The 24,140-nt window shown below is 38.0% G+C and overlaps 3 protein-coding genes across 6 annotated transcripts; 1 reads left to right on the top strand and 2 right to left on the bottom strand.

Annotated features, from left to right (window-relative positions):
* Positions 1-1,508: 1,508 nt before the first annotated feature.
* LOC126370554 (E3 ubiquitin-protein ligase ariadne-1) lies at positions 1,509-16,016 on the bottom strand. Of its 3 annotated transcripts, none has more exons than XM_050015466.1 (10): positions 15,644-16,016; positions 11,640-11,798; positions 10,425-10,493; positions 9,728-9,814; positions 8,843-8,971; positions 7,938-8,108; positions 7,096-7,292; positions 6,013-6,202; positions 5,102-5,328; positions 1,509-4,177 (listed from the first exon to the last, which is right to left on the bottom strand). In XM_050015466.1, exons 1-10 carry the CDS (start codon positions 15,848-15,850, stop codon positions 4,096-4,098), a joined length of 1,518 nt encoding a protein of 505 aa, XP_049871423.1. In that variant the 5' UTR covers positions 15,851-16,016; the 3' UTR covers positions 1,509-4,095. The 3 variants fall into 3 exon arrangements, with proteins under 3 accessions (XP_049871423.1, XP_049871421.1, XP_049871424.1); XM_050015464.1 differs by having other exon boundaries at positions 11,628-11,798; XM_050015467.1 differs by having other exon boundaries at positions 11,646-11,798; positions 15,644-16,015.
* Positions 16,017-17,927: 1,911 nt separating this feature from the next.
* LOC126370619 (uncharacterized) lies at positions 17,928-18,813 on the bottom strand. 2 transcript variants are annotated; one of them, XM_050015583.1, is made up of 2 exons: positions 18,624-18,813; positions 17,928-18,550 (listed from the first exon to the last, which is right to left on the bottom strand). In XM_050015583.1, the coding sequence occupies exons 1-2, from the start codon at positions 18,642-18,644 to the stop codon at positions 17,984-17,986; spliced, it is 588 nt and encodes a 195-aa protein (XP_049871540.1). In that variant the 5' UTR covers positions 18,645-18,813; the 3' UTR covers positions 17,928-17,983. The 2 variants fall into 2 exon arrangements, with proteins under 2 accessions (XP_049871540.1, XP_049871541.1); XM_050015584.1 differs by having other exon boundaries at positions 17,928-18,536; positions 18,624-18,805.
* Positions 18,814-19,502: 689 nt separating this feature from the next.
* On the top strand, positions 19,503-24,130 carry LOC126370521 (isoleucine--tRNA ligase, cytoplasmic). Its single transcript, XM_050015397.1, has 4 exons — positions 19,503-19,716; positions 19,849-19,954; positions 20,264-20,465; positions 20,766-24,130. Exons 1-4 carry the CDS (start codon positions 19,589-19,591, stop codon positions 23,948-23,950), a joined length of 3,621 nt encoding a protein of 1,206 aa, XP_049871354.1. The 5' UTR covers positions 19,503-19,588; the 3' UTR covers positions 23,951-24,130.
* Positions 24,131-24,140: the final 10 nt, after the last annotated feature.

Genomic DNA, 24,140 nt, shown 5'->3' on the forward strand with positions numbered 1-24,140 from the left:
ATGATTCAGGCCATAATTCTGAGTTAATATCAAGTGGAATTTTCCGTCGCAAAATTTATAATTCTATTTGTTTTTTAAATGATTTTCAATTCTATACTTTTGTGATGAAAAATTCCACTTGATATTAACTCAGAATAATGATTTGAATCATCCCCCTCAGTATTCGTTACGATGTCACTTACACCCCGTAAAAGTACAAACAAGTACATATGGGTGTTAGTGTCAGCATTGACAGCGTAACAAATACTTATGGGGATGATTCAGACCACGATTCTGAGTTCATATCAAGTGGATTTTTATATCGGAAAATTCATGAAAATTTTTGTTTTTTTTTATTATTTTCGGTTGCATCATTTTCCGACGGAAAATTTTACTTGATATCAACTCAAAAACATGATCTGAATCATCCCTCAAAGTTTTTGTTACGATGTCACTAACCTAACATCCTGTATATGATGTGCTTCTATCTACCAATTTTCTAGATACCTAAATAGCCATGGAAAGAAATTAAGGTATATAAAGCGACGACTCACCAGTGTCTCTTCACTAGGCTTTACTAGGTCTCGTAGGAGAAGGCGCCAACGCGTCCCTGTGACAACCAATCTGTTAGTACTCAAGTAGATAAAACTCCTTCATAAAATTGTAGCTTCTTGCCAAAGCTGACAACGTTGTTCCAACGAGGGACTTTCCTAGCTACGGTCCTCAAAAACAATATAGATGGCGCTATACACATTTTCGTTTAAACTTCTAATATCATGGATAACAGACATACAGGGTGTTAGTGACATCGTAACGAATATTCAGGGTGATGATTTAGACCATGATTCTGAGTTAATATCAGCTCGAATTTTTCGTCGCAAAATTCATGATTTTTTTTTAGTTTTTTAAAATTATTTTTAATTCTATACTTTTGCGATGGAAAATTCCACTTGATATTAACTCAGAATAATCAGCTGAATCATCCCCCTCAGTATTCGTTACGATGTCACTTACACCCCACACAAGTACATACAGTAGCCAAACAAGTAGGTATGGGTATTAGTGACAACGTAACGAATACTGAGGGGGATGGTTCAGACCATGATTCTGAGTTGATATCAAGTGGAATTTTCAGTCTGAATATTCATGAAATTTTTTGTGTCTTTTTTAATAATTTTTCGTTCCATACTTTTGCGACGGAAAAATCCACTTGATATCATCTCAGAATCATGGCCTCAATCACCCCTCAAAGTTTTCGTTACGATGTCACTAACACCCTGTATGCATCTTTCATCTTTGATTTTGGGTATAAATGATGACCCTTGTTATTACTTGCAACAAATATTCTTATAATGCTTCTACGATTTACATGGTATATTACATAGTACAACGCCATCTATATTGTTTTTGGGGAACGTAGCCTGGAAAATCCCTCATTAACAGTAAATGTCAATATGACAAGACTTTTTGGGACAGAGCTACGGGATCGGGATGAATGACCAGGTATAGACAAATAAACAAAAGTCCTCTCGAGGTTACTATTTTTATTCCTTCCTTAATCTTAGACAACTGTGTCCTTAACAAAGACACACATACAAGATGCTCGACAATACATAGTTATTGTACATTTAAACTTTAACCATTATTTATATTTATAGCATCTATATTTACAGAAGTATGTGTGTGTTGAAGGTCCACCGACATTATACTTGTGGGTGTGTGAGTGTGAGGCGCACGGAGGTAGTGGGAGGACCTTACTACAGTAGTCGAGCACACTATGTGCGCCCGAGTAGCAAGCTTCATACGACATTCACTGCCAGTGCAGACCCATGCACCAATTATACCACCAATTAATTGTATAACCGTTAACGAGACAGAGATATGTAGCGCGAGAATTATTATACAAAAAGCGGATTTTTGCGATTCAATAACTTTCAAAAATACCTTCATCTATTCATACGAGCTGCCCCGTCGCCGAGATTAGTCCCCGTGTTAATCAGGTATAACTATTGTGAGAACCTTAGCCACATATCACTATCCTACGCTTTTAAAAAGTTAAGGACAAACTGCGCGAATCTAACTCTTAGTCAGTAAATACTTTACAGTACCAGTCGTTATATTTTAAATTAAATCGTAAGGTGTATGTTACATAGTATGGATGTGAGTGAAGGCAGCGGGGCCGGCCGCGGCCGCCGCGCTCTACCAACACCGAGAAACTTCAAGCCTTCGAGGCGTTAAATTATAAGTCGATCACAGAATAAAAACACACTATATCTTGAACTAACAGCTTAATCTTTATAGTGATAAACAGTACTCTAATAACAAAAATATGATTTTTGGTAAAAATATTTCTCGTTTCTTCTTAACCGATAGTTATTTATATTGTGCCAGTATTTTGATTCGAACATACAGTTATAAAATCAATTGTAAAGCGAAGCAACGCCGAACTAGTACACCACAACATTGTACATTACGATGAAATGAGGTCATAGTAAACAAGATTCAAATAAGCATCAAGAGTTTAAAATATCCACTACGCTAAGCAATTTACACGACTACTTTAACAGTTAAAGTATCAAAATCAAATGACATTAAAATTAGAAAGTCTAAATGGTTACAGTCAAAAAATAATATATGAACTCTATCTATTATCTATTCAGGAGATCTGACTTTAAAGTGACGAAATTATTATAGTGATCAGAAATATAGTGAAGCGGAGCGGAGACAGTCCTGGCGTCAATTTATATCATTTATTGCATTAAAATAAAAATTAATTTCCAACATCGAAATTATTTAAAAGAACACAATAATCGACTTCTCCTTAACACATTTCCGAAATTTAGTTTCCAGACATGGAAATATAAACGAGTGTTCCGTAAATTGATAATAAAGTAACGTCCAACTGAGATCTTCCGCCTGCACTAAACCCGCACAACATCCGAGTAGTAAATACTTTATTAAGGCATTGCTTTTTATTCATTTACACGCAAGATGAAATCATGAAAGCGAATAAAGCCCAAAACGTGATAAAATATTTATCGGAATTATCATTGTGAAACGTCACGCGTTAATTTTACAGTCAAACGTGCATTTAAAATATTGTCATGGGCTTTTAGGTCCAATTCAATTCCGATTACTAGAGAATCACACCCACTCTGATAACACACGAAGCTTAGCGACTATTCACATTGAACTGTGGAGAACGAAGATACTGAGAGCGCTTTCGCAGTCCAGGTTTAAAAGGCCACATTGAAGCCATTCAACCAAAAAAGCAATATTGCAATTTCACATTTGCGCATATAAAACTAAGTGCGCAATATCAACACATGTCAAATAGCAATTTTGCTTTTAAGGGTGAATTCCTTCGATGTTGCCTTTTTAACCCCCTGATATTAGTGGACTTAGAGCAACAGCAACAACGCACAGCGCAGGAAACGAAGCCCTAATAGGCTATTTGACAACTTACACAAATGAGATACTTTTTACGAAACGTCAAAACGAAAAAATCTGCTGAATTTGTACGAATACACAGCTGTATGACGTTATCAATAAAAGCTGTCAAACGCCGTACTAAGAATTACGTAATTCATAATTAAAATTCAAAAATAAATGAGAATTAAAATTCAAAAATTTTTCATCTCACACTGGCTTCCGTTTCTAGATTAGCATTTTATAATTTATGTTTGAGCCAGTCAAACACCCTACTCCAAATAACACTTTAATATCTGTATTGGGTAGACGTCCTCGGTACCAACACCCTACATAATTCAGTGTGAATTGTCCTATGTACAGAAATCCGGAGACAACATTGAAAACACCTAATGATGACGAAACAGACTTCGATGACAGAAACCCCACTAAACAATCAATCGTTTATAAGTTTAAAAAGAACGCGAGCGATTGACTTGTGTAGATTAGACTTTCGACATCACGCGTAAATGTATAATGTAACCTCCAGTTTTACTGCAGCTTCATACAACAACACTATGGAGTTCGAATACACGTTTTAAACCTAATAACAAAACATGTTGCTAATCGTTTTGGTATTGTTAATTGAACTGATGAACACAGGTATTTGTCGAGTGTGGTGTATCCGCGAGTGTGTGAAAGAGGGATTTACTCTGTGTAGTCCCAGCAATCCTTCTCGTAACCTTCGTGCACGTGCTCAAGCAGGACTTTACGCCGGCTGTCACAATATCTGGAACAACCACGATATAAACAGTTACGACTTCTTCTTCTTATCGTGTGTGTTGTCAGGTGGAATACCAACCTCATCAACCCTGGTGTCAGGGTTATTAAGCCGCCAAAGGCCTGACATGGCTCATGTAACGACTACATACTTACATCAGAGGAGCTCGGTGGCGCAGCGGTAAACGCGCTCGGTCTGCGATTATTGAAGTTAAGCAACGTTCGCAAAGGCCGGTCATAGGATGGATGACCACAAAAAAGAAAAAGTTTTCATCTCGAGCTCCTCCGTGCTTCGGAAGGCACGTTAAGCCGTTGGTCCCGGCTGCATTAGCAGTCGTTAATAACCATCAATCCGCACTGGGCCCGCGTGATGGTTTAAGGCCCGATCTCCCTATCCATCCATAGGGAAGGCCCGTGCCCCAGCAGTGGGGACGTTAATGGGCTGATGATGACTTACATCAATAAGTAGTAACCGGGACCAACGGCTTAACGTGCCTTCCGAAGCATGGATCATCTTGCGCCTCTAGGGCCTTTGGCGGCTCAATAGTAACCCTGACACCAGGGTTGATGGGGTTGGTAATCCACCTCACAACCCACACGATAGAAGAAGACCAAGCGGTCTAGTGATCAACTCATCATTGGTCATCGAAATAGGGGTTGAATTTCGCAAAATCCCATCTTAATGAGGTAAGTACACACAGTAACAGTAATAAAATTCAAAATCCAATTCAAATTCAAAAATATCTTTGTTCAGTAGGTAACATAGTTACACTTTGAATCGTCAATTTTTACATAACGAACGTCTCATCCGCCTAAAACTACTGCAGCTTCTCACAACCTGTATAGCCGGGGAAAAGAAGCTGCAAGAAAAACCTCGGCGCAGGGCCCTAGACGTTCTTTAAAAAAAATAAACTTATCTAAAAAATAAATTTACCTGTACTTATCCTGGACCTTCTGCTTGATATCGGCGAGGTTTTCACTAGTGATGTCCCGCTCGAGGTACTCGGAGAGCGTCTCGGTGGCGGACTCGAGGTCGCGCTGATTGTCCTCGAAGATCACCGACTGGTTGTTCTTGCGCAGGTAGTACGCGAACACATAGGTGTACATTAGAGTTTGTCGGCACTGGCATAGGATGTCCACCGCCTTCTTTAGGAATTGGACCTGTAATTAATTATTTGCGTCTTTAGATTCATCGATGGGAGGCTTGTGCCTAGTGGAACATAACATAACATAAACTGCCTATATACGTCCCACTGCCGGGCACAGGCCTCCCGTCAATCAACCGGAGGGGGTATGGAGCATACTCCACCACGCTGCTCCACAAAAACGAACATATACAGGCTATTTATGTTATGTTAGATTTATCGGCACCGTGGAGCAGCGTGGTGGAGTATGCTCCATACCTCCTATACGACATGTACATGTAGCTATATTACGTTACGTTTGTGTAGAGGAGTCACTTTCTGTCGAGATTAGGCCGGTGAACGGAAATAGCCATGGAAGCAGTCTCTTCATATTCGTTGCAGTTGATTATTGACGCCAAAACTCATTCAAAACAAAAAAAAACACGGTGATGTTATTTGTTTTTATGTTGCTATTTGTATATGTTTAGCCACTTACGCCGTTTCGTGAATAAGTTGTCATACCGGTAGGTGACAAAAGTCGCGCGCCGATTACCTTTACACCACAGCAATAACGGCCACGTATGACGGTATGATTTTCAAGCCCCCCGCGGTCGATTTACCTTGCGTCATTGTTCAGCCACAAGAACGCTTCCGTTATTTCCGGTCACCAGATAAGGCCGATCGATTGTTGTATGTAACAGTAAGCAGAGTAGAGACTAACCTCGATCCAGCTCATGTTGTGCTGCTGCATCTCCTCCATCTTCTCCTTGACGGAGGCGTACAGCTTGGACTCGAAGCGCAGCGACTGCATGTGGTTCATGTAGCGGTTGCAGTAGAACAGGTACCGCTGCAGCGCCGCGCGCGACCGCTCCTGCGCGTCGCGGGCCGCCTTCGCCTCATCCTCGTCGTACCTACACAACACAACATTCACTTACTCGTTTATTAAAAACTCGTTACTCGTTTTGTTACATACATACATACATAAACTCACGCCTATTTCCCACCGGGGTAAGCAGAGACTATAGAATTCCATTTGCTTCGATCCTGACACACTTCTCTTGCTTCCTCCACATTCATCAATCGCTTCATACACGCACGCCGGTTCAGAGTAGATCGTATTGAACCTTTTCTAAGGACATCTCCAATTTGGTCGTTACCTCGGTACTCGTTTTGTTAGTGGTGTTAATTCCTATAAACACCATCTAATTTTATTTTAAGTTATATCTGTCATTTTCTTATCCGCCGAAAAGGAAAGGGACGGGTAATCAAAAACAAAATTTATGGAACACACGTCAATTTTAAGCACAAATCTAAAACCACCGTCTAAAAATTTTACATTGCCCATTAACCCGACAGAATTATGTTGACAGCATACCAGCGAGATATTTTTTTGATTCACCCGGGTTATTCATTCATTTACTCATTCTACCTAAAATGAAGATCTGTCAATCATCCGTCCCTTTCCTTTTCGGCGGATAAGAAAATGACAGGTATAACCTAAAGTAAAATTAGGAGATGTCTGCAGGAATCGGGGCCAATGTCGGCATTATTATTACGTTTTTCTTGATTAAAATTCATAAATAAGTTAAATAGAAAAAAGAAAATGTTTTTCGTTAGTTTTAATATAATCATAATTTCATAATTTATCTTGAACCTAGTACACGACCCAATTAACCCGTTCATTGACACATGCGTACCTAAGGTATTCAGGGAGAAGTCGGCTTGCAGCTTCGTGCAGATACGAAGTCCTGCGAAAATGACAACATAACAAAACACAACATATCGAAATTGCCAAATGTCTGACCTGTTACAGTTGTACCAACTGCTGCCGTGCGGCTCCCAGGGCCCGAGGCAGACCCAGCAGAAGTCTGCCTTGCAGTTCTGGTTCTTGCAGACCATGTGGTTGCAGCCGCCGTCCTTCTCGATCGTCACGTTGCACTTGGGACACTCCTTCGTGTTCGCCGCTATCCAGTTTGACGTCTCAGAGTCGTCGTCGCATTTCTAGGGATTGAGATCAGTTTTTTCTTAACCTTTCGAACGCCGGAACGCAGATCTCGACCAGACACAATGTAAAATCTATTGTGTCTGGTATCTCGGCATATGAGAGGTTAAGTTTCATTTTAAGCAATACACTATATCCTACGATTGTGCGGTTACCAAACTTCATGAAATAACTTCAAAGTCTATGTAAAACGAGATATTTCGTATGAAGTGTTCGGGGTGTGTGCGCTTAAGATAAATTAAAAGTAACATTGCCATATAAAACACTAAAATTTTCATGAATTTTCCTACAGGAAAATCAACTTGATATCAACTCAGAATCATGGTCTGAGTCTGAATCATCCCCTCAGTATTCTTTACGGTGTCATTGACACCCATACCTACTTGTATGGCTACCAGTATGTAGTCATATGGGGTGTAAGTGACATCGTAACAATCACTGAGAAGGATGATTCAGCTCATTATTCTGAGTTAATATCAAGTGGAATTTTCCATCGCAAAAGTATAGAATTGAAAATAATTAAAAAAAAAATATGAATTTTGCGACGGAAAAATCCACTTGATATAAACTTGAATCATGGTCTGAATCATGCCCCTCAATATTCGTTACGATGTCACTAACACCCTGTATATATTTTTTTTTACCTTGATCCACTTCTTGAGCAGGCAGCACCGCACGGGGTCGTGCCAGTTCTCCCCGCAGGCGAAGCAGAAGGTGTGCCCACAGCGGCACGTCACCGGCGCCGCCTCCACGTACGCCACCTTCAGCGCGTTGCTGCAGTCCGGCGACGGGCACCAGCGCAGCAGCCGGTTACACTAGTAATAATAATCACAATCAACCTTACTGCACAAACAATACATACATTTTTATATGACCTACAATACGCTCAATGTGAGGAGCTCGGTGGCGCAGCGGTAAACGCGCTCGGTCTGCGATTGTTGAAGTTGAAGGGTGAACACAAAAAAAAATTAGTTCATCTTGAGCTCCTCCGTGCTTCGGAAGGCACGTTAAGCCGTTGGTCCCTGCTACATTAGCAGTCGTTAATAACCACTGATCCGCACTGGGCCCGCGTGGTGGTTTAAGCCCGATCTCCCTATCCATCCATAGGGAAGGCCCGTGCCCCAGCAGTGGGGGCGTTAATGGGCTGGTGATGAACGCTCAATGTAAGAATTCCGCAAAGGTACCCAGGCCCGAATTGCGGAAAAAATGACCACTGAAACCTTTTTATTAGATAAAACATTCAAAGTAACGCCATCTAGCAGTACCAGTGTGTACTAATGTAGTTCTCATCCACCTTAACTTAAACGGACTAGCGCCATCTAATGGCAATCATATGAAACAAGCAGATCGAAACGAAACCAACTGAGGCGAGAGAGAATATAGTATGCCAACAGCACGACGACGGCAAGATGGCGGGACGGCAGAAGGTGGTATGGTATGGTTAAAGGTAGGGGCTTTGTGGCGCGCTTTGGAAGAGGCTTATGTTCAGCAGTGGACTGCAGTGGGCTGATGATTATGGTGAACAACACGACAATGAAGTACGACTTACTTCGACGAAGCTATTGGTGATGATGTGCTGGTACTTGAGTTTGACGCGCGGGTCCCGCACCAGCCGCATCACGGTCGCATCGTCCACTAGGATGTCGCACGCATGCGCCGCACACGCTATAGTTTGACCCTATAACACATAGAAGAAAAATGCTTAGAAGTATTTTAAAGCTAACAGGAAAATTGACTAAAGATGTAGCAGTAACTCTTCTGATCCTGACACTTGAAATAGACGAATGAAATAAAAAGTACCCTTTATATAACATTCAACATTATTTTAGCTTTTTTTAAAATGGGACAGCCTGCAACTAGTAAGTACTGCGGCAGGAGAAACTTCGCTATAGCGATTTATTAAATATATTTAATAAACACAAAATTCAAATGAAACATGGTTACCCTACTTTCTTAGTAAGTTAGGTACCAATACTAACATACATACATACATAAACTCACGCCTATTTCCCACCGGGGTAAGCAGAGACTATAGAATTCCATTTGCTTCGATCCTGACACACTTCTCTTGCTTCCTCCACATTCATCAATCGCTTCATACACGCACGCCGGTTCAGAGTAGATCGTATTGAACCTTTTCTAATGACATCTCCAATTACCAATACTAAAATCATCTCAATTCCAATATTTCAAGCTAATCCCTGTAAGATATGTCATTGTTGACACCATTCATCCATTCTAATACTGTCTCTACTATCAATACAAAAAAGTAAGATATGGATATTAAAAATAAAGAAGAATGAACTTTGAAGAATGATGTCACCCTGAAAAAGTTTCTACATATTTCGCCTTATCTATCGTTGTTGCTAAAGTTACTCAATATTTGAATTGGTGATCTAATCAAAAACGTAAAAAAAATATAAACAACACTTACTAAGCCTTCTTCCATTATTTTGGTTGTTAAGTATTCACACCAGCACTGCGTGCAGAATCTGTGACCGCATTCTAAGCCTGTCATCATCTGTGAAACACATTTTAATTTAAATTTATAGCGGAAATAGGACGTCGGCTAAAAGAGTGGAGATGACCCCCGGATTTTGAAAGTCATCTGGGCCTTACAACCATATGGTAGTGCTGTTGAAGTTATAAGAACTTAGGGGTTCAAAAGGCCACATCAAAGCAATTGAACTACAAAAGCAATATTGCTATTTGACATTTCTTGACATTGCACCCTTACTTGTATATGCGCAAATGTCAAATTGTAATAATGGTTTTTAGATGAATTGCTTGTAAGTGACATATTTAACCCGGTAAAATACTATATTACCCGTTCGACTCAATGTGACAACTCACTGAGATGCGACCTCCTTCCCCGTTTCTCACGCGCTGTAATTGCGTGCGTAAGGATTGAACTACATCTGGCGCAACGCACTTTCCTATATTTTTACCCTCTTCTGTCACTCAGACCCGTCATTTGCTAGAAAGAGATAGAAAGAGCGTCGACACCGCCACGTGTCCTCTAGCATATGAAGGTTTTGGTACCGGAAAGTACAAAGTTGACTCGAAGGGGTAGTAACTATGCGAATTAATAATATAAATAACTATGCGGAAATTACTAAGTATAATCTTACCGATGTAGGTAGAACTGAAAAACATATTTCACATTCCTCAGTCCCTGTGGTTGATATCCGCCTCGGTAGCTGAAACAAACAAAAGTTTATTGCCTATAGCATGGTATAAGACCAGTATGCGCTACACGGCAACCGTGCCGAGCGCGCCGCGAATTACATCCGAGGCTTTCGACCAATAGCCGTTTGACGGTAGATAGCATTCGTATCGTTTATTGGTTGAAGCGCTCAATATAATTCGCGCCGCGCGCCGCGCGGTTCTCATGCAGACCCGGTATTTTATATTTTTAAATATGCTTATTACGTTGTATTTTGGAATAATTATGTACCCGAGTAATGAGAAAGTAGGTAATTATCACGTTAAAGCCGTATGCCGCCATCTATATCGTTTTGGTGAACGTAGCCTGGAAAGTCTCTCATTGTAAATTTAAATTCTTAGAAACTCATGGGTGTCTTATAAATAAACGCCTGACCATGACATATTGACAACATGTCTGTTTTTCACATCAGTAGCGTTAGAAAAACAACAACTGCAATAAGGAAATCTTGACAAAGAAACATTTACAACTGAGACTCAAAACTAAAACAAATTAAACTACGAAGGTCAATATAAAAAAAAACGTTGATGTAAATAAAAAAAAAACCTTTCTAGCCCTATACAATAGGAAGTTCCTTATCCGTTATCACTGTTACTTTTATAATTATCTATTTTTATAAACTTTTATACCTCTAGAATATGCACTTTAAGTTATCTAATCAACAAGATCCCATAGCTGGGCAAAGGCCTCCCCTTCCTTCATACACTTTAATATATTAACAAAATTATAGCAACTTCATGTATAGTAACTTAATAATAATAAGCTGTCTAATGACCTGAGAAATCAGAATTTAATTTAGAATCAAGTTATTAATTTATTAACCTATTTTGTATTTATCACAACCTGTCTAACATGAAGCTGTAATTATAGGTGATAAGTTGGATCGTATTGGAGATTATGGATGTATCATAAACATAATATTAGCTCACGACTATATGCCAACTGGGGTAGTCAGAAGTCATAACCTCACCTAGCTTTCTGTTAGACCAACATGATATGGGGTGAAACGTGTCACCGTTTGTTATGGTCGAGCTAACTATGATTATGACTGTGTGTAGTTATGTATATAGGTATATGATGAGTAGTGACAGTGCAAATAAAAACATACCAAGAGCTTTACCGTTACCTTCGGCCTCTGTATGACGGGTTTCCTGAATGGGTTAATAACTCTAGCCTCCGCGAACAACTGGTCTTGGTCTCCGTCATAGAACCGTTCCATCAGCTTCTCCTTGTCCCATTTGAAGTGATTTAACAGAATACGCGTTGTTGTTGCTGGTATCTGTAAACATGAACAATTATTATTATTATTTTTTTTAAAACTTTAGTTTATCTCCTCTTTCGGAGGGTATTTGCCAGAGACACGGGTCGCAGACCAAGTGCCACTGGAAGGAGGGTACAATAATTAAGTATCTGTGCCTTCAGTCATGATGTCAGTGTCGGAGGATAGGAATTTGCGTACTATCCGACAGGTGTTAAGGATGGCTGCTTTCTGCATGATGACATACGTGTTGGCAGGAAGACCTAGCATTTTCAGACTGTGGTGTAGGTGCTTGGGAATCACCCCCGTGGTGGAGAGTACCAAGGGTACAATATATATACCTTTTGTAAATTCCAGATTCTGAGAACTTCTTCCTTTAATTCAGTGTATTTGTTAACTTTTTCAGTTATTGCTTTTTGAATATTGTGAGTATTTGGAATTGTTACGTCTATTAAGTATCCAATTTTTGTATCTTTATCTATAATGGTAACATCTGGTCTATTGTAATGGATTGTTCTATCTGTTAAGATGGCGCGGTCGTAATACATTTTTATCTTGGTATTCTCCAACACGGGCTTAGGTGAGTATTCGCAGTACGGTTTTGGGTTTCCCTCAATAAGTTTGTGTTTAATGGCTAATTTCTGATGTAATTATTATTATTATTATTAGCCTATATGATCCCACTGCTGAGCAAAGGCCAACATGAACAATATTAGAGTTTAATCATTGTAAAGGTTTTTTATACTTTAGAAATAAAAAGCTGGTTTAAATTATAAATAAGATAATTTAGAAGTGTTGCTGTCAAGTTGTATCTATAATATATTTTATTGCACAGAAACAAGAAAATAGTCTATTCTTCAGCCATAAAACCTTTAAAAATGGTGGTGGTTTCAATAGATATCCATTGTAAGTGTGTGTTTTACTCCACTCCACTACCATTTCTAACCATTCAATTATAGTAAATATAAATGAAATTCAATTAAATTTTTTATTTCAAAATTTTAAATTAAATTGAAGTGTTGTATTTCACTGGGATTTTTGTTTTGATTTAAGACTGTAAAATTGTTCATAGCAAAGTGCGAATTATTAAATTAATAAAGATTTGTTTTTTTTTTCAACCACAACAACTGTAATATTTATTAGTAGCTGTTAGCAATAGCTATTAGAAAAATATTATACCATTATTATATGGTTATACCTACCAATAATCAAGATATTTAATGGTGTTTTATAAGTCGGAAAATCAGTGGCATATTTACCTGTTTATAGAGTTGATATTACCAACCAATAATAATAGTGATTACTTGACTTTTTGAAATATAAGACCCACTTAGTATAACTGTTCCCTATGTTTTGAATAACACATTCACACACACATATGTTACTGATGCAATATAATTAGGAATTAATAAGAAATATTTTTTTTGGATGCACAGCAGTGGCAGCCCTAGGGCGCGGAAATATGGGGGACGCCAAAATCAACCAAAAGTGGTTCACCCTGGCCGCAAACTAACTTCATCGGGTTAGATTGTGGCCACATAAAACTTATACTGGGTGGCCATAAACAACATTTTTAAAAGATTTAAATACGTAAATTTCGGTGGCCGTAAACTAATCGAAAAATTTCGTATTTTATGGGGCTGAGGGGTGCCACTATGAGGTGTCGCACCACCTAAATATTTTGTTAGGGCCGCCACTGTTGCACAGTACTATACTAAAATATGTTAGCAAAGAACTAATCAAATTATTGTCATTTTAAAAAGTTAGGTAAGGCAGTAATGGTAATATCAACTCTATTAATGGACTGAGCTCAAATTATACTAGGCAAATACTACAAAATTTCTAATCTATAATAGTAACTATTCAATGAGCAATATCATACATCAACAGTTTTTAGAACACATAAACAGTACCTACTTCCGAATTCGTCTACAAATACCAATACTTCGTAGATATATTTTAAAAATTCATAACATATTTAGTTTCTTCTTCCTACTACTAACAAGAATCTAATTAGTGATATGTGCATCCTACAATTTTATACTAGAATTTCCTCATCCTTCTGATTAAGGGGAAATAACACTATGAATACCTACAATACTTGTATGCCTCTGTATGTTATGTATGTTAATGGCCATTGTTATCATGTGGTATTCCGGCTTGCTTCTCAAAGGGGAGCGCCGGTTCGAACCCCGGTAGGCTTACACCACAAGATAATAATTTATCTTATGCAGTTTTCACTAACACAGTTGCAGGATGTTCAAAGCCTCATTAAAAATTTACATAAACAGTCTAACATAAAATTTAGTCTAACAGAAAGCTCGGTAAAGTGTGGGTACTTAGTTCATCTTGCAATGTATGTACCTCTTTACAATTTGGGTCAGTATCAATTTTTTTGAAAACTTGCCATTGTGGTGAAAATATTAAACAATCTGCCTAATCGTCTGCTGCAATTGGGTCTGTACTAGGTTCAAGATAAATTATGAAATTCTGATTACTAAATGAAGACAGATCTAAAAATAACGAAATACATTTTCTTTTTTCTATTTAACTTATTTATGTATTTTAATCAAGAAAAACATAATAATAAGTCCGACATTTTATCTCATTTTTCTATGATGTCACAATGCGCTTTTTTAACAAATTCCATAGTCAATTCGTATTTCGATGTATAGTAAAAGGCAACTAATTTTACTAGTTCTAAACTAGCCTATTGAAATTGATTTACTGAAAGATCCATCAACAATAATAGTTAGTTTTTATCATCTGACGATAGATAAGAAATACATCAACAAACATACTGCGTCACATAAGCACCTTTATCCTCACTCACGGTAAACCTGAGTATATCAAAGTATAGAATGTTCATAGTTTGATCATGAATTTTTGCTAACCTATTCGTGCCAATGAAAAATAAGATAGACAAATTGGCCTATTTAGATTATGACCTAGATGTGATCCAGATTTAGGACCTACTTCCCAGTATTGTTGGGAAATAAGGTTTGAACATAATGTTGGCATTGTTACTTTAATGATTAATTATGAATGCAGTAATTTTAATAATGTTATGTAAATAAAAGTAGTTTGAATGTTAATTGTACACAGCTCAGCTTAATGGTGACTATTAATATAACCAGAGTAGGTAACTATTCAATATTTATATGTTTTTTATGACACTTTAAAATTCTTTAAAACAAAAATCTTGCTGATGAACAACAATGTATCTTTTTGTTTTTATACAGTAAGTAAACATAAATGTTTTACAACAACAAAGAATCAGTGTATCTGAATGATTATGTATGAATAATAATCCACAATATTAAAATAAACCATTGGAAGAATTAGTATACAGCAGTAACTTGATGGCGATTAAGAATGACTCATACAATCTTACAAAACTACATTTTGCTGATTCAAATTCAGTGAGTGAATTTTCCACTAACAATATGTGATGAAATAGACAAACTTTAATGCACTGGTGCATTATTTTAATGAAATTATGTGTTTCATTGTTTAATTCGATCAAATAACTAGTTTCCTTTGTTATATTTTTTTTTATTTGTGGCACAAAAAGGTGTAAATTATTCCTTAGGAACACACTCTCTTTCTAGTTCATGAGAAATTCCCCGTGCTACAGTGTTTATTATTGCAATCCACATAAAACTAGGTTTATAGGCCAATAGCTTTTTACTCTGATAAGTCAGCATTATCAATATTATTTGGAAATAAAATCTATGTGGGACGAAATAAAAATATTCGCATTGGGAGTAGATAGAGTAACTGCGACACAAAAGCCTCCGTTGAAGTTTAGCAACGTACGAGTAACCTAATTGAAGGCATCCATTGTTTACCACTAACATACTGACCTCGACGACTGTGTTCACTTCTTTGATGCAATCAACCATGTGCTGAACGATTTCCTCCGTGGACAACACCTCGTAAGGATACTCCTCGAGATCCGTCTGCCTCTCCCTCGTACTGTGGGTCTCAACGTCCATTGCAAAGTCGACATCGTCTCCGCTCGACTCGTTCCCAGAATCCACATCATCCTTTGTGTCATCTTCGGAGTCCATCGTCGACACTTCCACAAAATATTATATACCTGATTATTAGGGCACAGCCAGAGTACTTATAATGATGAAATAATTACACCTAAGATTTAGGAAAGGTCAACAATGAAGAAAATAGTTCACCCACGGGCTGCCAAAAGCTCTGACGTATGGGATGGTATTGTCTATGACGTCACTCTGCCTTCAAACCGCGTTTGTCTATTCTATTGTCTATGCTTCTAAACTTCAATCCACTTCAATTGTTCAATCAAGGCAACAGACTGACATCCATTGTGTCAATCAAGCATCAATCGAACGGCGGGCGGCGGCAGATGTAATCGTAGTATGGTCGGCAACGGCATCAATAAATAGGTACTTCGATATTAATTTTATCAAAAAAAACAATCCAAGTTTTTTACTGCTCTAAATTAGCACGTTTTACCTTTCACAACATGGCATTATAATACCACGCCTGTATCCCCAAAGGGGAAGGCAGACGTGTATAGCACATTCACCTACTCCTTGCCAGATATGTTTAAAACCCACTTAAATAAGGAACGAGCCTATTGCCTTTCAATTGTATAAATCTACGCGCACGGCAGTGTGCTGGACAAGTTCTCGTAACACCGTCCGTACGCTAATCAACAGCTGAATCTACAGCAATCTACCAACTCCCTGTAGTATTTAACTCATTCACTTCGTTTTATTTTTTAAATCACGAAAACATTTTTATACATTGGGCTCAGAGCAAACAATGGGTCTCGTTAAACTAAGTGAGAAAACGTACAAATAACTTTATGTCAAGGATGTCAAAATAAGTTTTCGTCGTTTTCTATCTATTTACAAGTGAATATTTAAAAGAGTAGCGTTGGAAAAATTACCTCTTTTTACTTTTAGCACGGAGCAATCGCGCGGGCTAGAAACGGAAGAGCTGGGCTCACACTCCATCCTGAGAGAAGCACGTCGCTTTCTGCCCCCAGCAAGCCCGGATAACTTCAATTTCTCGTCACCGCCCCTCCCCACTATATCTGGATCACCGTCATTCTTACTACCCATCACAAAATATCGATGGGTAGCAGAGAAATCTTGATAAAATAATTAATTAAAAACTTTATAACAAAAAGTACACTGACAACATTTCAATTTTGACAAGATGGTTTGATCCTTAATACGCAATTTATCTATTTTGTCATATAAAATATATTACAAATAGGTTAACCTTTTCATATAACACCGCCTTGTATTTTATTCGTCTATCTTATGTAATACAGCATACAATATGAAGTTGAATCAGGACACATATAGGTATTATGGCGGAACCCTGTTATGATTATGTCCAACCAAAGATCAAAACACACTTTTGATTCGATGTTTCGGAACTCCGTGACCGAAACTACTGTAATTTGAATATCCGAAACAAAAATGGCTGGCATGGCATTAACTACTTGGCTAGCATGGCATTAACTACTTGGCTGGCATGGCATTAACTACTTGGCTGGCATGGCATTAACTACTTGGCTGGCATGGCATTAACTACTTGGCTGGCATGGCATTAACTATTTGGCTGGCATGGCATTAGCTACTTGGCTGGCATGGCATTAGCTACTTGGCTGGCATGGCATTAGCTACTTGGCTGGCATGGCAGTAGCTACTTGGCTGGCATGGCATTAGCTACTTGGCTGGCATGGCATTAGCTACTTGGCTGGCATGGCATTAACTACTTGGCTGGCATGGCATTAACTACTTGGCTGGCATGGCATTAACTACTTGGCTGGCATGGCATTAACTACTTGGTCTGAATGGCATTAACTACTTAGCCAGACCGGCATTAACTACTTGGCCAGAACGACATTAACCACTTGGCCAGCATAGCATGAACTGCTTGGCCGGAATAGCATTAACTACTTGCCCAGAATGTCATCAACTACTTGGCTGGAAGTGTAGTCAGTACATTCATAGTGATGATATTATTTTCTTTGGTATCATTTTCATTACTGCAGTTTTACTTTGTACCTGAGCATATTATAATTTTTATGTAAACCAATAAAATAAAACTAATTTTTTTGTGAAATTAGGTAAAAATATAAAAATAAATAATATATTAATATGAAAAATAATATTTTTATTCATAATATTTAACAGGAAAATGATAAAAAATTACATGATACTGTCTAATTCATTTTGTACAGACTCAAATTGAAGAAATAGCGTGTGAAGTTCGGAATGTGTCATTTCAATCTCATTTTGTTCTGTAGGACTATTTATAGACAGATAGGCTTTTGGTACTTTACATTTCTTGCGATACTCTGAACTTAATTCTGCATTTAATTTCCATGTGAAGTTAAGGGTGTCTCCGTGCTTGGCAACTGTCTCTGACCCTAATTCACTTAAAGTCGACTGAGTCTCAGTAGACCAAACTTTAACAAAGAATTCAGATTTGTCGTCATTTAGCCCAATTTTTAACAAATCATTTTTCAGTTCCATAGGCATAAATATAAACTTCAACATTCTCTTGAATAAGTAAAGCACTGTTTTTATAGCTAATAACAATTGTTCTTCATCAACTTTGAATATTTTCTCCAATTTTTGTCTTTCTTCAGCAGTGAATATTTCAGTGTTATGGAGTTTCATTTTAGCTACTATACGTCGGAGAAATTGTTCAAACTTTGTATCTTCCAATAGGTTCACTGTGTCGATGCCTTTTTGTAAACTGAAAACAGAAAACTTAGTTACAATTTTACAAACAATAATCACTTACGCAGTTCAAGTCATAATAATCAGGCGCTGGCGTAAGTACCTCGGAGATGCTTTCAACCATGTACAATCCATTTAGCTTTTCTTTTCGATTAACGCAGCACTTCCAGTAATTATTTATATGCAAAATTATAAGAAATAATCTAATTTTAACGTAATAAACAAATCAGCCACCCTTCCACTTCTTAATAATTACTTTTTTTTATTTCTTGTGGCTCAGGATACTGGACCATTTGCCGAAAAGCCTAGCCGTCAAAGAGTAATACTACCGTTAGCCGTTTTTTTCATAGGGATTTTTGGAAACTTTGCGATTAACATTTTTTTATGAAAAAGACTAAGATAATTTACGAGGTATTTGCATGAAGTGCATGTAACTTTAGTTAGTAGTGTTAGTTAGGTATTGTTCTGAGGCATGCATGAGGTATACTTTCTTTCAACCTTTATTTTATATGCATTACCAAAAAGTACTCTGTAAGTGATGCATTACTTTGGCAATTACTTCACTTAACTGTTCTAATTGTATCTACTATCGTGATGTTAAACCTCATTTCTCATTTCCCATTCTGTGAAATTCTGTGTTGCATTTTTTGAAGATTTCGGCTAAATTTGCAAATACCTAGTTCTTAAAAAGGCTGTAAGCTACCCAAATAAAATAAAATAAAATAAAATACTTCCGAGAATAAAATATCGATATAAGATTAATCAATCTCAGAGTTGTATGCATTATAAACATATTAGTTTTTATTTAAATAAGTAGTGTAAATAAGATTGTTGAATATAGGTTGAATCTTCAGCTCAAGTTCGGCCTATTGTGATAGTTTCTATAATTTTCAAATGACAACATAATCAGCTGTAATGTCAAGCTGTCATCCCAAGTAGCTGTAACTGCTGTGCTGACCTCAGTGCTGACGCTGACGGTGCTGTCAAAATTGACGTGTCGCAGTGTGTGTGTGTGTGTGATGGCGTGGAACGTGGATAGTTGAACTGAAACGATAATAATATTGCATCATGTCGCAAAAAGTGGATAGAGTTCCCGAGAATATAGATTTTCCTAAAGAAGAGGAGAAGGTGTTGAAGTTCTGGAAGGATATAGATGCTTTTCACACTTGCCTCAAGCAGTCAAAAAATAGACCCAGGTGAGGTTATATTAATTTTTTTGGTCGAGATTTTATGAATTCAATTGTCAATTTTATTAATTATGATGTTATTTCAACAAGTGCTAATGTGTTGCAGTAAATATTAAACTAACGATGTAAATATAATTATAGATACTCATTTTATGATGGACCGCCATTCGCTACCGGGTTGCCCCACTATGGACATATTCTGGCTGGAACCATCAAAGACGTTGTAACACGATATGCTCACCAACAGGTAATTTGTTTTTTTTTATTCTATTTATTCTGTCAGTATGTATTTCTCTGCTGGTCTGAGTATAAAGAAATAGCATAAAAACCATTTAGCTGCTTACCATCCTAGTCCTTTAGTAAACCAGCTCATCATATGCATCTTGGAACTTCAATATATCTTCTATATCTTGTCCACTTGATTGATTTGATTTGACAAAGTAAAATCTATTATTAATACAACATAAAATAATAGGCCACTGCAAACTTAAGACCTATTGTGACCAAAGTCTATTCTAACATACATGTATATACACATATTTTTATTTACTCTTAGGGCTTTCACGTTGAGAGGCGGTTTGGGTGGGATTGTCATGGGCTCCCCGTTGAATTTGAAATTGACAAGACACTGGGTATAAAGGGTCCTGAAGATGTAGCAAAGATGGGCATTGACAAGTACAATGCCGAGTGCAGGAAAATTGTAATGAAATATGCTGATGAATGGGAGACTGTCATCACTCGTATGGGAAGATGGATAGGTGAGCCAAATTTTGCTTAATAAAAATCATATATTAGATATTCCTAAGAAAACAATCTTATTTAATATTAAGAAAGGTTTAATATACAAAAATACAGATCACTGAAAGACAGTTTATTACTTTCAATGTATTCATAAAGACTTTTTCAAATATGATTCTATAACTTTGTAGATAAGAATATATAAGATATTACTTTATATACCATACAATATTAAAGTGGACAGAGAACAGTTTTAGATTATGGTATCACATACATACAATTTTGCAATGCTAAACATTAAACTATTTAATCTTCCACAGATTTCAAAAATGATTACAAGACTCTCTACCCCTGGTTCATGGAGTCCATCTGGTGGGTGTTTAAGGAGCTGTTTAACAAAGGTATGGTTTATCAAGGAGTCAAGGTGATGCCTTTTTCAACGGCCTGTTCTACACCACTCTCCAACTTCGAGTCTGGACAGAATTACAAAGATGTAGTTGACCCAGCTGTTGTTGTGTCATTCCCAACTGCTCAAGGATTCTCCCTACTTGCCTGGACAACCACGCCTTGGACTCTTCCAAGCAATCTTGCTCTTTGTGTCAATCCTAAACACACCTATGTCAAAGTTCAAGAGAAATCTACTGGCACATGCTTCGTCCTTCAAGAAGTGCGCTTCCCTATCATCTTCAAAAATGTAGATGACTTTGTTATACTGGAAAAATTCCCTGGAGAAAAATTAAAAGGCATCAAATACACGCCCCTTTTTGATTACTTTGTGGGAAAATGCCCCAATGCTTATCAGGTGCTGACAGATGGATATGTTACTGAAGATTCAGGTACTGGTGTCGTACATCAGGCGCCTTACTTTGGTGAGGATGATTTCCGAGTTTGTCTCGCAGCAGGCGTCATAACTCGAGATCAGGAAATTATTTGTCCAGTTGATGCAAGTGGTAAGTTTACTGAACCTGTCAAAGATTTCCTAGGGCAATATGTAAAGGATGCTGATAAGAATATCATAGCAAATCTGAAAGCTCGAAATAGGTTAGTTCAGAGTGGGCAAGTAAAACATAGTTACCCATTCTGCTGGCGATCAGAAACGCCTCTCATTTACAAAGCAGTGCCATCATGGTTTGTAAGAGTTGAACAAATGAGTCAGGATCTCTTGAAGTCAAGTGAAGTTACATATTGGGTTCCTGAATTTGTTAAAGAGAAGAGGTTTGGAAACTGGCTAAAAGAGGCCCGCGATTGGGCTATCAGTAGAAATAGATACTGGGGAACACCTATTCCATTATGGATTTCCAGTGACAAGCAAGAAATTGTGTGTGTGGGCAGTATAGCCGAGCTTACTGCTTTGACTGGGAAAGAAGTGACTGACTTGCACAGAGAGAGTATTGACCATCTAGAGATTCCATCGTCAAGGCCTGGACAGCCGCCACTGAAAAGAGTGACGGAAGTGTTTGACTGCTGGTTCGAGTCAGGTTCTATGCCATACGCCCAATGTCACTACCCATTTGAAAACAAAAAGGAATTCGAAGATGTTTTCCCAGCAAATTTTATCGCTGAAGGTATTGACCAGACAAGAGGATGGTTCTACACTTTGATTGTTCTATCAACAGCTCTCTTTAAGAAACCTCCATTCAAGAACCTGATTGCCAATGGTTTGATTTTGGCGTCAGATGGTCAAAAAATGTCGAAGAGAAAGAAGAATTATCCTGATCCAATGGAAATTGTAAAGAAATATGGTGCTGACGCTTTAAGACTGTACTTAGTGAATTCCCCTGTTGTGAAGGCAGAAAACCTGCGATTCAAGGAAGAAGGAGTAAGGGATGTTATCAAAGATGTGTTCCTGCCTTGGTACAATGCTTTCAGGTTCTTGATGCAAAATGTTGAAAGGATTGTGCAAGAAGACAAAATCGATTACAAATTCAATGAAAAAGCGGTACGAGATAATGTTATGGACAAGTGGATTACGTCGTTTACACAGTCTCTCATTGAATATGTGAAGAAAGAAATGGCTGCCTACAGGTTGTACACTGTAGTACCACGGCTAACCAAATTCATTGATCATCTTACCAACTGGTACGTGCGTATGAATAGGAAGAGGCTAAAGGGAGAGAATGGCGTGAAAGATTGTCAGGTAGCACTGGACACACTGTTTGGTGTCTTATTTGACATGGTTCGGGTAATGGCTTCGTTCACACCATTCCTCACTGAATCGATGTACAAGATTCTTCGTACCTTGTTGCCAGGCGAGTCACTTGACAGTGTGCATTTCAATTTGATCCCCGATCCAAAATTGGACTTGGTAGACAAAGACATCGAAAGAGCCGTTCAGAGAATGCAGTCAGTTATTGAATTGGGAAGAGTGTTAAGAGACCGAAAGACTATCCCCATCAAGTATCCGCTGCCTGAAATGATCGTTATTCACCGAGACGAAACGTACCTGAAGGACATCAAGTCGCTGGAGAAATATGTCCTGGAAGAAATGAATGTGAAGAAAGTGCTATTGACAAGCGACAAGGAAAAGTATGGCATTACTTTAAGAGTTGAGCCCGATCACAAGGTTCTTGGAGCGAGACTGAAAGGTGACTTCAAAGCTGTCACACAAGCTTTGAAAGATCTCAATAATGAGCAGTGTGAGAAGTTGATTGCCGATGGTTCTGTGCAACTAGTTGGTCAGAATATCGACGTGTCTGAAGTAAGAGTGATCTTCCAAGCACAGGGTAACGATCAGTATGAGGCCCACAGTGACAATGACGTGCTGATACTACTGAATGTAACACCAGACCAGGACATGCTTGACGAAGGCTTCTCTCGTGAGATAATAAACAGAGTACAAAAGCTAAGAAAGAAGGCTCATCTGGTGCCCACAGATGAAGTAGACGTTTTCTATTCGGTCAATAAAACGAGTGATATTTTACGCATCATTAATATACACCGCGAATTTATTGAAAGTACAGTAAAAGCGCCATTGATCCCGATAGAGAAGATATCGGCATCGAAACCTGTCGTTATTGAAGAGACACAAGAACTGAAAGGGTCGCAATTGAAGCTGGTTATAACGTGGAGAAAGGAAGTGGAATTGCCGGCGCATCCGTGGGCAAACATTGTCTTGCAAGGGCTGACACCACGATTTGGCGTCACTGGTAACCAGGGAAGCATCATCTTAAAAGATAAGAATAATAAGTTCATCAGTGTGGAGAAGTTGTATGAAGAAGTGAGGGTACTATTTGGATTGTATGGCATTAAATTCACTTTGTGGTGTGGAGGAGCCGAAGTAAAGAACACTGCAGACCTGAACGGCAAAACCATAGTAGTGTCGCTTTTGCAACCGAAGGATTGCGTAGCCCAATCTAGTCCTTTCTGCAAGTTTTTGAATGTCGCTAACGGTACCAAAACAGCAACTCTGTTTTTGGAGAACCCTATAGGCAAAATAACGCTAAACAAAGAAGATGCTCTGAAGTTTGTATCTGATTATTTTGGAATTAGAACGACTGAAAAATAAATTAAGTGCACACATTTTCTGGCTATGTATTTTGAATCTGTATGTTATTTATTTCTAATGTAAGCTATTCTGAACACTACCTATGAATGCTACATAATATACTACAGTATTGTTTGACACCTCACTTGTAGTTTGTACCTAATGTATCTTAATTTATTTCAGCAAATAAATGTTATAAAATAACATATGG

The sequence above is a fragment of the Pectinophora gossypiella genome, chromosome 11 (assembly GCF_024362695.1).
Source record: "Pectinophora gossypiella chromosome 11, ilPecGoss1.1, whole genome shotgun sequence".
Lineage (NCBI taxonomy): Eukaryota > Metazoa > Arthropoda > Insecta > Lepidoptera > Gelechiidae > Pectinophora > Pectinophora gossypiella.

Excerpts from the sequence above, each read along its gene's own strand:
- LOC126370554 (XM_050015464.1), bottom strand. The coding sequence starts at position 15,850 with ATGGACTCCGAAGATGACACAAAGGATGATGTGGATTCTGGGAACGAG. Across the intron at positions 10,494-11,627 it reads AGGTAACGGTAAAGCTCTTG|CTACCGAGGCGGATATCAAC; the intron begins GTATGTTTTTAT and ends TGTTTGTTTCAG. Across the intron at positions 4,178-5,101 it reads AAGGTCCAGGATAAGTACAG|ATATTGTGACAGCCGGCGTA; the intron begins GTAAATTTATTT and ends TGGTTGTTCCAG.
- LOC126370619 (XM_050015583.1), bottom strand. The coding sequence starts at position 18,644 with ATGGTTGAAAGCATCTCCGAG. Across the intron at positions 18,551-18,623 it reads TGGTTGAAAGCATCTCCGAG|TTTTCTGTTTTCAGTTTACA; the intron begins GTACTTACGCCA and ends ATTGTAACTAAG.
- LOC126370521 (XM_050015397.1), top strand. The coding sequence starts at position 19,589 with ATGTCGCAAAAAGTGGATAGAGTTCCCGAGAATATAGATTTTCCTAAA. Across the intron at positions 19,717-19,848 it reads CAGTCAAAAAATAGACCCAG|ATACTCATTTTATGATGGAC; the intron begins GTGAGGTTATAT and ends ATATAATTATAG. Across the intron at positions 20,466-20,765 it reads TCGTATGGGAAGATGGATAG|ATTTCAAAAATGATTACAAG; the intron begins GTGAGCCAAATT and ends AATCTTCCACAG.